The sequence below is a fragment of the Alternaria viburni genome (assembly GCF_023758015.1).
Source record: "Alternaria viburni strain BMP 2772 chromosome Unknown scaffold_5, whole genome shotgun sequence".
Taxonomy (NCBI): Eukaryota; Fungi; Ascomycota; class Dothideomycetes; order Pleosporales; family Pleosporaceae; genus Alternaria; species Alternaria viburni.
Window position 1 is genome coordinate 825,690 of NW_026055774.1, and position 12,701 is coordinate 838,390.

General features: G+C 52.0%; 6 protein-coding genes across 6 annotated transcripts; 2 read left to right on the plus strand and 4 right to left on the minus strand.

Moving 5' to 3' along the window:
• Window positions 1–10: 10 nt before the first annotated feature.
• On the minus strand, window positions 11–1,766 carry J4E79_003148 (uncharacterized protein; the record flags this gene model as incomplete). The annotated part of the gene is made up of 5 exons (XM_049352044.1): window positions 11–370; window positions 420–1,174; window positions 1,230–1,319; window positions 1,367–1,597; window positions 1,649–1,766. 5 exons carry the CDS (start codon window positions 1,764–1,766, stop codon window positions 11–13), a joined length of 1,554 nt encoding a protein of 517 aa, XP_049213515.1.
• A 1,428-nt stretch (window positions 1,767–3,194) lies between these two features.
• J4E79_003149 (uncharacterized protein) lies at window positions 3,195–4,541 on the minus strand (the record flags this gene model as incomplete). Its single annotated transcript, XM_049352045.1, has 5 exons — window positions 3,195–3,232; window positions 3,295–3,648; window positions 3,706–3,912; window positions 3,963–4,310; window positions 4,490–4,541. 5 exons carry the CDS (start codon window positions 4,539–4,541, stop codon window positions 3,195–3,197), a joined length of 999 nt encoding a protein of 332 aa, XP_049213516.1.
• A 351-nt stretch (window positions 4,542–4,892) lies between these two features.
• On the minus strand, window positions 4,893–7,312 carry J4E79_003150 (uncharacterized protein; the record flags this gene model as incomplete). Its single annotated transcript, XM_049352046.1, has 3 exons — window positions 4,893–4,963; window positions 5,295–6,358; window positions 7,020–7,312. The coding sequence occupies 3 exons, from the start codon at window positions 7,310–7,312 to the stop codon at window positions 4,893–4,895; spliced, it is 1,428 nt and encodes a 475-aa protein (XP_049213517.1).
• A 571-nt stretch (window positions 7,313–7,883) lies between these two features.
• J4E79_003151 (uncharacterized protein) lies at window positions 7,884–9,324 on the minus strand (the record flags this gene model as incomplete). Its single annotated transcript, XM_049352047.1, has 2 exons — window positions 7,884–8,954; window positions 9,007–9,324. The coding sequence occupies 2 exons, from the start codon at window positions 9,322–9,324 to the stop codon at window positions 7,884–7,886; spliced, it is 1,389 nt and encodes a 462-aa protein (XP_049213518.1).
• Window positions 9,325–9,921: 597 nt separating this feature from the next.
• Window positions 9,922–10,346, plus strand: J4E79_003152 (uncharacterized protein; the record flags this gene model as incomplete). Its single annotated transcript, XM_049352048.1, has 3 exons — window positions 9,922–9,963; window positions 10,016–10,096; window positions 10,146–10,346. 3 exons carry the CDS (start codon window positions 9,922–9,924, stop codon window positions 10,344–10,346), a joined length of 324 nt encoding a protein of 107 aa, XP_049213519.1.
• Window positions 10,347–10,654: 308 nt separating this feature from the next.
• J4E79_003153 (uncharacterized protein) lies at window positions 10,655–12,284 on the plus strand (the record flags this gene model as incomplete). The annotated part of the gene is made up of 5 exons (XM_049352049.1): window positions 10,655–10,850; window positions 11,073–11,171; window positions 11,220–11,510; window positions 11,577–11,836; window positions 11,889–12,284. The coding sequence occupies 5 exons, from the start codon at window positions 10,655–10,657 to the stop codon at window positions 12,282–12,284; spliced, it is 1,242 nt and encodes a 413-aa protein (XP_049213520.1).
• Between the last annotated feature and the right edge of the window lie 417 nt (window positions 12,285–12,701).

The following is a 12,701-nucleotide window of genomic DNA, read 5'->3' on the forward strand; positions in this document are numbered from 1 at the left end:
AAGGAAGCTCTTATACCTCTAGTCCGCCAACCATGTAGAATAGCAGATAGGCCTCTGCAGCAAGGACCTCTGCCTCGCTGACCAGCACTACCTTGCTGTCGTCGAACATGAACCAGTCGTTGCCCTCCCTGCTGTAACTGACGTAGTGTCCAGAGTCGATTTTGCCTTTGTGTACGATGACACTGCTCAGTTCGTATACGAGGGCGTTCGCCGGGCTGTTGACGTTGTGGTTCGAGAGCGGTGCGCCGGAGGTCTTCACGGCGCGCATGGCGGCTTTGTGGGCGGTCGTATAGGGATATATGTCTAGTTTGACTGGGAAGCGAACGGGGGTTTCGATCTTGGAGGACGTGGATTTTGTGTGCTCGAAGCGCTGAGTAATTGTCAGTATAGGGACGCTGCGGACGGCTCTTGGTACGTACCTTGAGGTGAATGGAGAGAACGGGTGGTAACCTCTTGATGCTCAGCTGCTTGGTCGCATTCTGCGGACTGTCGCAATTTCGACATGTGTACTCTGCTGAGCCCAGCTTCTCCTTTACCGTGAAGCGTTCGAGACAGTCCCTCAAATCCAGAGGAGTCTCTTCACCCTTTTCCTCCTTGATCTTCCGTTTCTTGCCTTGTATCCGTACGTCCAAACTAAGGTCCATATACGGGTCTTGCGCCGTGGTCACATTGCGGCAATTGTCGCATGTCACCGTACTTGAGAGCTTCCCGCAGAATGCCTGATGTACCACGCACTTGCAATCCTCCGAGTCGTCTGTCGATCCGCCGTTCGCCTGGTGCAGCGTGTTGAGTATGAACTGCATGTACTCGTGCGCATCCTGCTGCTGGTATCCCGCGAGAGCCTCTCCTGCCAGCCAGCTGCCCATGAGCATGCTGACAGCGCCAAAGCCCTCCGTCTTCTCAGCTGAGTGGAATTCGACAAACATCTCGTCCAGCGCACAGCTCACACATGAGTCCCTCTCGCACTCTGTCTGCTTATGACCTTCGGAAAGATAGAAGTTTCGTATGAACGGGTTGTGGACGAGGGTTTGTAGGATGACGCTCATGAAGCATGTCTGACCCATATTATAGAGCCCACGCAGGCCTATCGCGCGGCAGGGGAGGAAGGTCGAGTTGCTGATTACGAGCTTGTGGTCTTCGGTCGTGGTATTATCTTCGTACTTTCGCTTCTTGCCTGTGTTGTAGTCAGCCAATCTGATGTCTTGGAGCATGAGCATGCCGCCACACACCCTTCTGTACTCTCAGCACGTCCAACGTCTCGTCGTAGATGAAGTCCTGGCAATTGCCACAGTATATGTTGCCGTCTCGTGACTCGACAGCTGCTTCCTGTTAGCCCTTTGTATTCCTATGACATTGTCTGACCCACAGAAACAGTGCGACTTGGTCTCAAAGTGCAAATCGCGATCCACCTCGGTCATGATGCTCGGGCACTGCAGGCATAGATACAGCGGCCTCAGCGACACAACGTTGCGCGCATCCGCCGGCGCAGTGTACGTCTGCGCTATTATGCTCGGTTTCTCGTGGATATTCTGGAGGATGGCCCGGTAGTGCTGGAGCGTCTGCTTGCGCGCCTTCTCGAACATCTCGCCCATGTGCTCTGCCATGTGTTAGCAGCCTCCTCTGACAGTCTGAATGGCAGAGCGCTTACCGCATCCATACGCGATATGCGCCATCTGGCTGCTCGGCACAATGTTGCCCTTTGCATTCTTAACAATCTTGGGCGACGCCAGCGCCGACGCCTTGGGGGCCACTGCCATCGTGTCCATGGTGCCGGAGGTTTCGAGCCTTGGTATAATAGACGTGCTCGCGCTCTACATAGTGCAGGATTAGAAGGTTATCGGAAGCGCTCGCCAGCAGCACGGGCGCAACACTTTGGTGGCAGCGGCGCTCACGATGCGCGGCTTGGGGAGTTATTTCTGGGGTTGAAGCGGACCTGCATGAAACCAATCAGCAGTGCGCCGCTAGCGGATCTCCCGCCCACGCATCGTGCCGAGCCCGATGAGAAGACATCACCATCACACTGCAACTTTGATGTAATCCTCCCAAGTCCCACTTCTTGTATTCAACCCGTTTATCCTTCGATTGTGATTACAGGCCTACCCTCTACAGTATATCTCGCGATTTCAAAACTTACTCACTCCTCCCTTTTTCGATATTCCCTCCGCTTCAGCGCCTTTCCCTTGCTCTTTGGGGTCTGCATCTTCAACTTGTAGAACAAGAAAAAGCTTAGTCAAGGTTGATGACAGCGAAAGTGGATACGAAGGCGGAGGAGGTATGAAGGGCAGAGAGGGTCGCAATAGCGGGAGTGGGGGTGTAAGAGGGCGCACGGGAGCGACAAACTTGGGCGGGGAGGGAACGTTGTCTATATTCTCGTTGGCGAACTTAGGGAGCTTCAGCGGGATGCGGCTGCTCGCGCAGGTCAGACACATTTCGGTTCTACACGCAAATGAGTTTCACTATACCTACCTATTGCGCTCCAAAATGACACGAACTGGCTGATAATTACTTTAACTCAAAGGTACCTACGTATTACGGTGAGATGTTGATGCAGAGCAGAGTAACAGAGCGCGGCCAGGGAACTGTTGCCCAGGTATGCGAAGTTGTATTGATCTCTATGGAAAAGAAAGAAGATTCCGCTCAAAGTTGTATGCGCGTAACACGACTGCACTGTTATATGAAGAGAAGTGTGACTGGTAAGTGCAACACGTGGGAGAAACCATTACTAACAAGCTGCCGTCTGAACACTTCGACGCGTCTCTCCATACCCTGCCCTACGTTTTCCGCGACATAAGAGAACACCGAATCACAAAGTGCAGCAACACGAAATGGCGATTGTTCTGATAAGATGCTTCAAGTAAGGGCGCGGAAAATGTGGTTTGTAGAATACGCATGCCAAGATACAGCCAATGTGCTATGCTACAAGAATACGTAGGCGCCAGACAGCTGTATCAACAGACCGCAGCCGGTTTTTCTGCTGCCTCTTTATCTTTCTCTAACCATTGCCGCGTGACATACCTTATGGATTAAACAACCTTAGTGGATAGTAGAGGTACTTGGGAATGGATACTCGTCGCAGTACTGGGTACAAAGTGTGTAGCTTACTGTAAGCTCTTCGGTATTCTGCCATCCTTCCGCCCTTTTGGAGCCTCACCTTCACTCTTCTTTTGCGCTTCTCTCTCCATCTGCAATCTGTTCTACTCCGTGATGAATCTCTTTCCGGTAGCGTTGTACGCTTTTGTTCGATGGCCAAATATTTGATGGCGAATGTTGTTTTGTTTGAGATAGTCGACGTACGTGGCAACGCCTGCGGACTCACGAGGAGGGCGAGCTTGGATTGTGATTTGTCCTCTAGCTCGTGGGCAAACGACGTCCAATATTCTCGGAGTTGAGCTGGTAGCTTTTCTAGTACTCCTTGACCAGTTGGTACTAGCTTTCGGTTGATCCTCCTGGGGTATAGGTTCAGGTGGAGGGCGCCGTGGTGCCTGATCGAGGATACGTTGTGCCCAAGTTTGGCGTAGAGCATAAATAGCGAAACGTTGAACATGTCCATAGTTGTACCATACGATCGATGAACTGTGCTCCCAACGCGCGCAGTCGGGTATGAGCTGACAATGAGAAGGGTATCGCGGAGGCTTCCAGTAGGTTTAACTGCGTGAGCGTAATTAGCTTGGAGGCTATCCAACGTACTTCACGTTGACAACTTACCCAAATTGCTCTCGCTCATGTCAATCCAATTGTCCATTGTGTCCGGGAGCTCAATAGCATGTTCGCCTTCCACTGCCTGTCCCCATGCGAAGTCCATGTCCGGATACGTAAGCGGCCAGGTGGACGGATCTCGCTCTCGGCGGGGTATAACGAAAGGCGGCGATGTGCATGCATGGTCATAGACGGTCGCAAGGAACTCTTGAACTCCTGGTAAGGTTAGTACATATGCGCCTTACGTGCTGTAGAGTAGATCTTACCATCTTCTTGGAGGTCTGGCAACAATCGTTCTACCAAACTGCGGATTTCGTCGGCGGTTAGCTCACTGAACAGGTCGTTATCTGTTAGGGAGCATCGGTCAACGATGTCAGGTACTGTGCATTCGTCAATGATGCTAGTTGTGGGATCCGCGTCGTCTAGTATTTGCTCTGTCGCTCCGGTGTTGTCGGTGAATACCGTAAACGCAGGGGGTCGTTTTGCTTTCGTTGTTGATGATCGAGTCCGCGCTGTCTGGTGTCCTGGTGGCGGTTCAGGTAGTTGGGACGGTAATTCCGACAGTGCTCCAGTCAAAGGCGCGTTGCGAGCTCTTGAGGCTGCTGCCGACAGTACTGTATTCTTGGGTCTCTTCGCAGGTGGGGAGTTTTCTTTGTTGGATGAGCGCGGTGGCGGCAAGGTAATCGAGGTCTTGAGGATGCAATGCGTTTACTGGCACACGTAAAGGACAGATGGAAAACGTAAAGGACAGATAGAAAACGCTCAAAGCACGAGAGATTTGAATATCACATACCCTGAGTGCTGTGTGCCAGAAGCGAGTGAAATGAGGCAGTCGTGAGAGGCATGAGGCAGTTGGTAGGGGACCCACATCCAGCGCATCATCGATGGCCAACCATCTTCCCCGCGTCTCCTGGGTGAGTCGCATGAGGCAGTCACGAAAGAACCTATACCCAGCGCATCATTGATGGCCAACTATCTTCCCCGCGTCTCCTGGGTGACTGGCATGAGGCAGTCACGAAAGCACCCACACCCAGCGCATTATCAATAGCCAACTATCCTCCCCGCGTCTTCTTAGTAAGTAGCATAAGACAGTCGCGACATAACTCTAATCCAGCGCATCAGAGGTTAGGTATCTTCTCTAGGATACTTTTAATAAGTGGCATAGAGTAGTTATAATAGAACCTTTATCCAGCTCATTAGGGGTTAGCTATCTTCCCCAGGATCCTCTCATTCAGTAGCATGAGGCGGGGACCACAGAATTTTAAATCTGAAAGTTGTCCGATTGTCTAGCTAATCACACACTAGCCCTACTTGTTGTGAACATGCCTGAATCTCATCTACCTAGGTAGTTAGCATAGTAGCTACACACATCCCGCTCTACCTAGATAATTTCGAATAATTTATTGTACTTTATTAATACCAGCATACGACACTGTGCCAGAGTGGTTTAATGAGTGTGATTTGAAAGAGCTTGTCTCCATCAGATCCTGGTATCAGATTCTGGCCGAGGCATCGAGCCATGATGTCAATGTGCATGACCCCATGAGATCGTATGTCCGCGACGTGGAATCCGAATTTTGCATATAGCATCCACATACAAACGTTACTCATATCATCAACAGTGCCGTAGCGGTTGTGCACACTCCCTTCGTCTGATGCTGTCGGGTAGCTGGATATCAGTGGTAGCGTGTCGGTGAACGATCCAACTGGCTTTACAAGACCGTCTTCTGACATGTTAAGCCATTTAGGTAATAGACTTGCGTCACCGAGGTCTAGAGCCCGCTCGCCGTCGACCGCGTGCTTCCATAGTAAATCGAAGTCAGGGTTAACTAACGACCAGGTTGTGGGGTGTCGAGAGCGCGCCGGGATCCTAAATGGAGGAGACTTCTCAAGATGGCCGGCGATAGTCCTGTAGAAATTCTTCATCTTTCTTGATGAAAGTGCAGGTAACACTTTCTCCACCATAGATGTAACCTCATTGGAGGTAACATCAATGTTGAACAGGTCCTTATCGCGCAGTGGAATGTTGAGGGAGTACTGTGCCTCCCTCATGTCATCATCGTCCGCGTGGTGGATGTCGGCATCGTCGTCGGTCTGGTCGACATCGTCAAACTGGCTGGCATCGTCGTCGGTCTGAACGGCATCGTCAAACTGGCTGTCCTCGTCCTCGTTGTCTTCGTCAGGTTGGCTGGCCTCTTCCTCGTTGTCTTCGTCAGGCTGGTCGGCATCGTCCTCGTTGTCGTCTGAACTCAGGAACATATCCTCTTCGTCGCCCTCAGGATCGCTGTAATTCTCTAACTCAAAAACACTACCTGTGTCATCGTCTGTTGCTCCTGCTGTGTAGGACTCGTGCAGGCTAGCATCATCTTCATCTGCGTGTCGACTGGACCCTGCATCTAGTCGCTTTTTAGCACTTCTCGTAAGCCTGGCGTCCTGTGCGGTGGAGCGCGCCGCATCTGTGTCGTCGTCGTCGTCTTCTCGTTGACGTTTCCGCTGAGTCTTAGTGGGCTTAGGTGGTTGGGCGACTTCCTTGCCCTTTGGTGTAGTCTTGCTACGACTGGGCCGGGCGGTGCGCGAGATGTAACCGTCTATGCTCTTTTGCTTGTACGGGTCATGTTGAACCTTTCGTTTGGCCATAGTAGACACTCCTAGGGGAGTGTGGCTGAGCGTTGATGTTACGTATCTACACCGAGGCGATGCTGCAAGTGAGGGGGTACGGCAAGAACGTATGACGGCGGGCGGACCTTTGGTAGCCTGAGCGTTGATGCTATGTACCTACACTGAGGCGATGCTGCAAGTGAGGGGGTGCTGCTGGGTAATGTAGCGGCGCGAGGGCGTTCGACAGAGGCAAGGACGGACGAACGAATAGTGTTGACGAGAGGTGGCTTCGCCGCCTAACAAGCATAGCAGGAGCGAGCTTGACGTAGCTAGGCGGCGGGTGTAAGACGTCTTTCTGGGAAGGAGCGAGCGCACTGGAGGCAAGCGCGCTGAACTTGGTTGTAGCCATTGTAGTGCGCGAAGCAGGAGCGACATACTAGTTGGTAAGAGTAGTAGAAGAGAGGCCAACATCGCGAGATAGTTAGATTAATAGATTGCAATGTCAAACAGTGAGCGCGCTAGGGGTATGCGCGCTGGAGGGAAGTGTAACAGGTGCAGTGCGCGAAGCAGAAGCGAAGTACTAGTCAGCAAGAGTAGTAGGAGAGAGGCCGATATAGAGAAATAGTAGAAACAATTGATTGCCATGATGAAATCTTAACAACATTCCTCATTTATTTCTTCTCCTTCCTCCTCTTGACTAACAGAATCCCATTACTTCCCCGTACTCCAAACCCCGTCCTTGCGAACGGCTTGGTATTGTGGCTTTACTAGACTCCGGTTTGGTTGTCTTGGTAGCTCCCATACCCCAGCGCTCAAGTTCTTCTTGACTTTCCGTCCACTCATCCTCACTTGCCCGTGGGGTAAAGATGATGGGTTTCGGGTGCTTCTTTAGCAGCTTGGGTGTGCCAAGATCGGTGTGGGAATAGAGTGCCTGTCGTTGCGCGCGACAATGACCGATGGTGAGGTTGTGTCGGTCCGGTGTCAGCATGGTAGCGGCGGTTGTACTGGGTGCAGCCATTGGATGGTAGTATGTTGATGACTAGAGTGGTTGCTGGCTAACGCCGAAGACGCTTAAGCTGCGATGGTGACTTGTAGGTCGAAGTGATGGTTTGAATGATGATGTTGATGTGCGCGTATCCTCGTAGGGAAGCTTCGACTTTATACCACACTGCAAATGATCAGCGGAACGTGATGATCAAGGTATCACGCAGCAACCGGGATAGATGAGAATCTTCGATGTAGTTCTCTGTATTTTGCTACGTGTCTAGCGCTATCATGCTGTATTGTCGAAGCTTAACGTGATGATGATGGTGGTGAGACCAAAAGGTGGCGCCGCCTGTTTGGGCAACCTCCGAGTAGAAGCCGATGGAAATGCTTGGCCGCAACGAACCAAGTGCAATCTGAGTTGCGAATACATTAGATACATAGAGCTTCGAAGGGAACCAGGAAAAAATAGACTATGGCTTAGTTAAGGATATAGAAAGAAAAGCGTGCCGATTGAGCCAATGGATGGGTATCCTAGAAACAAGCAAATACGTCGCTGATAGTCATCGTCGGTCCAAAGGAAAGAAAGCCTCCATACACATGGTTTAGTCAATGCGCGAAGATTCCGAGACAGGTGGTGAAGGAGGAGGCTGCGAGGTGTCTAGGTACCGGCGCTTCGCTTCCGGAAGATCATCTGCATCTTCGTTTGTGCGCTTCTGTGACGCACCCACCGAACCAGTCTTCGGAACAAGCGGAGAACCTCTCATCTTTTTGTTCTTCTCAACAACTCTCCTCCACTGTGCTATGGCGCGATAGGTGAACGTTACACGTTCAAAGTCCGTCGTGGGTGGAGCAAGCTCGATGTCTACCCAATCGACCCTTCTGAGACCTACGAGCGCCTTGTTGCCGAAGGCTTTGGCAAGATTTTTGGTCATGAAGTCGATCTGCTCTGGGCTCAGTGTCGAGTCCCGTAAACCGAACCGCAGCGTCAAATAGCCTTTTGGCTTGGGCCGCCAGTTAGACGTGTTAACCGTTCCTAGCTTGAGCGGAGCCAGGACGATATGTTGGTCACTGTGCTGTGTGCTTTTGCCGCGAGACCATATTTGCGAGGGTGTATCTTTGCGTCGTTCGTCCATGTTGATGCGCTGATGTAGACGAAAGGTCGATATTGCTCCCTCCGTGTCTGTCGTGTGGAGTTCTTTCAAAGCGTCAATGAGCGCACGGGTATATGACTTGTCGCCAGGGGGCTCGGCCAATTGATCAATTGCGCAAGCGCTGAGGAGCTCAAACTTCTTTTGGCCTTCTCTGCCAGACTTTGCAAAGTTGCTCGCATAGCAGGTGTCTAGGATGGTCAAGACATCGCTCTCTACATCTTCGCTGCGTAGCCGGTCCTCTGCTTTGGTCCAGTTCGCACGGGCGTTCTTCCGGAATCCTCTGCCGAGTAGGACATTGTTGGGCCTGAGGCTGCCCGTGAGCTCCAAGCACTTTCTCTCCTCGCTGTAATCGCCGTGCCCGGTGTAGTATACGATGAGCAGATTTTCCGGTCCATCGTTGTCGCGTATGAAGTTGATAACGGAGCTTTCGAGCTGATGTTGAGGTTTTGTTTGGACGTCGAGCTCGACGATGTTTGACTTGTAGTGGTAGCGTTCGCGGAAGAGGGCGTTGAGTTCTCGAGCCTAGTTTTGGTCAGACGACGTGCGCCCAACGCGTTTTCTGGGTACAACATACCTCTACTCCGGTCTTAAGGTCGTCCAGCGCATCTGCCCACCTGATTATCAACACGGCAGCGCTGGAGTAGCCCTCGGGCAGGTCCATGTTCTTGGCGATAGCTTTGGACCAGCATTCCCGCATATCAGCGGCCTTTTCCTGGTAGACGACATCTGCTATGCTTGGTTTGCTCTCCCCTAGGCGCTCGTCGCTCTGAATAGCTGGGCCGCTCGGTCCCGACTCGTCGTCAATCGATTGTATCCGTATGTCGGCATGGATGACTTTGTTCGGGTAGGGATTCGCAACGTGCGAGGTTATCTCAGTCGCCATGGCGTCCATGGCATGCGCCGTTGCGCTTGAGGAAAGAGCCATTGGGTAGAAGAGCTGTGAACCTGCGGGGCTCGACGTTCGCGGCGACGGGCCATAATGAGTGCCATAGTTCGCTGCAGCTTTCAGCCCCCATATTGGTGGGACATGCACCACGGCTCGACGAGTGCGGAGATGGTAGATGCAGCCACGCCCCCGCCAATCAGCGCTCCGCCAACTTCATCACCGAGCGTTGGGGTCCAAAGCTGAGCCTCCACCACCCCCAATTACAAAGAACCAGCCTGCCAGGATTGACTGCCTGCATTTACCGCTTATGGCCAGAGGTCTGGTGCGATGACATGAGCTCACCACTACTGTACCCGCAGAGTGCACTGTCATGCGATGGGTATGCAATCATCTGCATGCAACATGGCTAAGCCGCGGCTGTGCAGGCAATATGGGCCCCCAACCATGCTCTGCACCGGTCACGACCCTCTGTTGCCTGGGGCTGCAGTAGGCAAACTGTCAAGAGGCCAGCAACAAGGACTTCTATAATAGCAGACGCTGCTACCATACTTCAGGGCATCATCCACAAGGCTCCCTGCCTCACTTCCCAACTACTCAATCACCATGGCTACCACATTCGATGAACAGCCTCTTCAGGCAGTCGAGGTTAGATCCCACGCTGCGTGGTTCCCGCTCCACGGCTGACTGTTAGCCACAGAACGAATACGTGGACGCCGCACCGGAAGATGCAGCTCCCCAGACCAAAGCGAGTGTAAACCCTGACCCGAACGCTGCTGAAGTAAGTCTTTCTCCAAAGGTTCAGGCGGTACACTCTAACTTTGTCTCAGCCAGTCGCGCGCTTCAGCAAGGGCGAAGTTGTGCGCAAACCAGTGTTTACGAATGGCGAACGAACGACAGGCGTCTTTACCGTTTACGACCGCAAATTCAACCGTGCCAGGGGATACCATGAGTATCAGCTCCGGGATGTCTATTCCCTGGAGATGGCAAGTGGCTGGACCCGCGAGAAGGATCTGAAGCCTCGCAGCTGAGCTGTGCTACATTGCCTGAGGCTGAGTTCACCGGAAGTCACCAGGCAGCTGTGATTCAGATGCGCACAGCCAATTGTGCAAGGGGAGTCTAAGGCGTTGGGGCTGAGTCTTACGGATACGGCGATCGCACCCCTCAATTTCATGTCTTCAATACTACATACACTGCGTTCTTGCCACAGTTTGTTGAGCCACAGACAGCTCACTTTTAATGTTCACCTGATCGATTATTGCTGGTGTTCAAAGGCTCCCGTCTTCTTCTTCTCGCTTCTTCGCTTGTGTGCGGGCCGCGCCTTCCTTCTTGCATCACCATGGCCCCTCTTCGTACCATGACCGGCGATACTTTCACCGATGACAAGACACCCCAATCGCCAGTATCGCCAGTGTCTCCCACAAATACCGACGCGACCTTGACGGGGGACTTCATTGAGGGTGCTGAAGATAGCCATTCTACCATTCAGCCCCCAACGCGGAGAGACTCAGTTGACGTTGAGAGCGCACAGCCTGGTAAGCGATCCCACAAGATCCTTTTTGGCCCCCAAAACAAACTGACCCCGCTATGTATGGGGCCAGAAAGGTAAGGTCAGCGACGCAAAGCTCCTGCCTGAAGGAGCTTGCCACCGTCAGCTTACGCGTGCCCGATATGGTGGCCATGAGATGCCATATCAAATTGATTGCATCGGCAGCTGGAAACTTACTGTGAGTCATCAAAGACTAACAAATCTTCAGAGAACAAAAAGAAGCGACCGAATTTCTTGCGACGAATCACAGTCCCTTTTCGCTCCGAGCCTGAGGCCGAATATGTGACTGAGAACGTTACGCGAACTTGTGAGTTATTATCACAATTGAGTCCGACTAAACACTCATGAAAGTCAGTGGAAAAAACTCCCAATGGCTTCCCAAAACTCGCAGCATTCCAATCGAGTGAACAAAACTTCTCACTTTATCGCGCCTTCTCATATCTGCACTCACGTATCCTCCTTGATTTGCAGGATGAGATCACATCACTAGAACAGGAGCTGGACGAGATTGACTGGGATGACCACGACGAAGACCGTACTCGTTTGATGTCGAGGGATTTCGACAAAGCCCAGCCTGATGGCGAGGGGGCGCCTCGCAGCCGACGAGTTGTACTGCGAGAAATCAAAGCCAAGCTAATGGAATATGGTATGCATTCCTATAGTAGCACATCGTAGATGTGAGCCCATCAGTCAACGACTAACTGCTGCATAGATGATGTCCTCATCAAGGCAAGGACAGTGGGTTCCTTCCAGAAGCCATCAGATCGAAATTACCGTAGTGTGCGACGCTACTGTTACAACAGAAAGCCGCTCATGGACGCTGAGATGGAAGCTATTCGCAGCAAAGAAGACATTGTATCCTTGCACAACGGTCGTGAGTGGGCGACCTTCGACGGCGGTGTCGAGAGTCTTATCGGCCAAACCGACATACTCCTGCAAAAGGTCTTTGGCACCAAGAAACTTCCACTACAGGTAAGCAGAAGAGAGAGTGATGCTATGGGCAGTCATACTAACGAGCCATTAGAAGTACTTCCGTACCCCAGAAGCTCAGGAAAAGACAACAGATCCTTACGTCTCCCTCTACAGCAGCTCCCGCATCGACAAAGTTGTCAACATGCTCATCACATTCGTCATATTCTGTCTCCTTGTCGTTCCCGTCATCACCATGTATCAGTTAACCAACACTGCTGCACATGTGGTGACGGATGCTTCTGGCAACACGTCCACAACCAGCCAAGTGGATATTGACAGTAGAGACACTTTCAACGCTGTCGGCGTGCTGATCGTATTCACGTTGCTCTTCAGCGCTGCAATGAGTCTTTTGACCAAGGCGGCGAGACACGAACTGTTTGCGGCATCGGCAGCCTATTGTGCGATCTTGGTGGTTTTCATTGGTAATTTCACAGGGCCTGGCAATTGACGCCGCTCTATCAACGATACTTACGAAATTATGATGATCATGATGACCCCTTGATATTTCATATTGCCGGTGCTTCTCGTTCTCAAGCTATAACAAGGCTGCAGGCGACGGCGACTGTCGCCCCGTGAGGCGGTCTGTAGAAATTCTCGGACTTTTTTAATCCGCCACGACCCTCGTATCTTCGTATATTTCTACTTGCCGGAAATTCGGGGATTGGACTCTCCCGAGATCCCGCTGACCGGTATGCGAGGCTTGGCGTATAGTCAGCCTTAATGCGAAGCTACCCAGTAGGCTTCATAATCCAAGCCCTTTACTACACCAAGCCACATATGATTGGCACCCCTACTGCTAGTAGACACACATCTGAACGCCATTTAGTGCGATGTAAGGTTTACAAGCCCTGGGCAATCGACTATC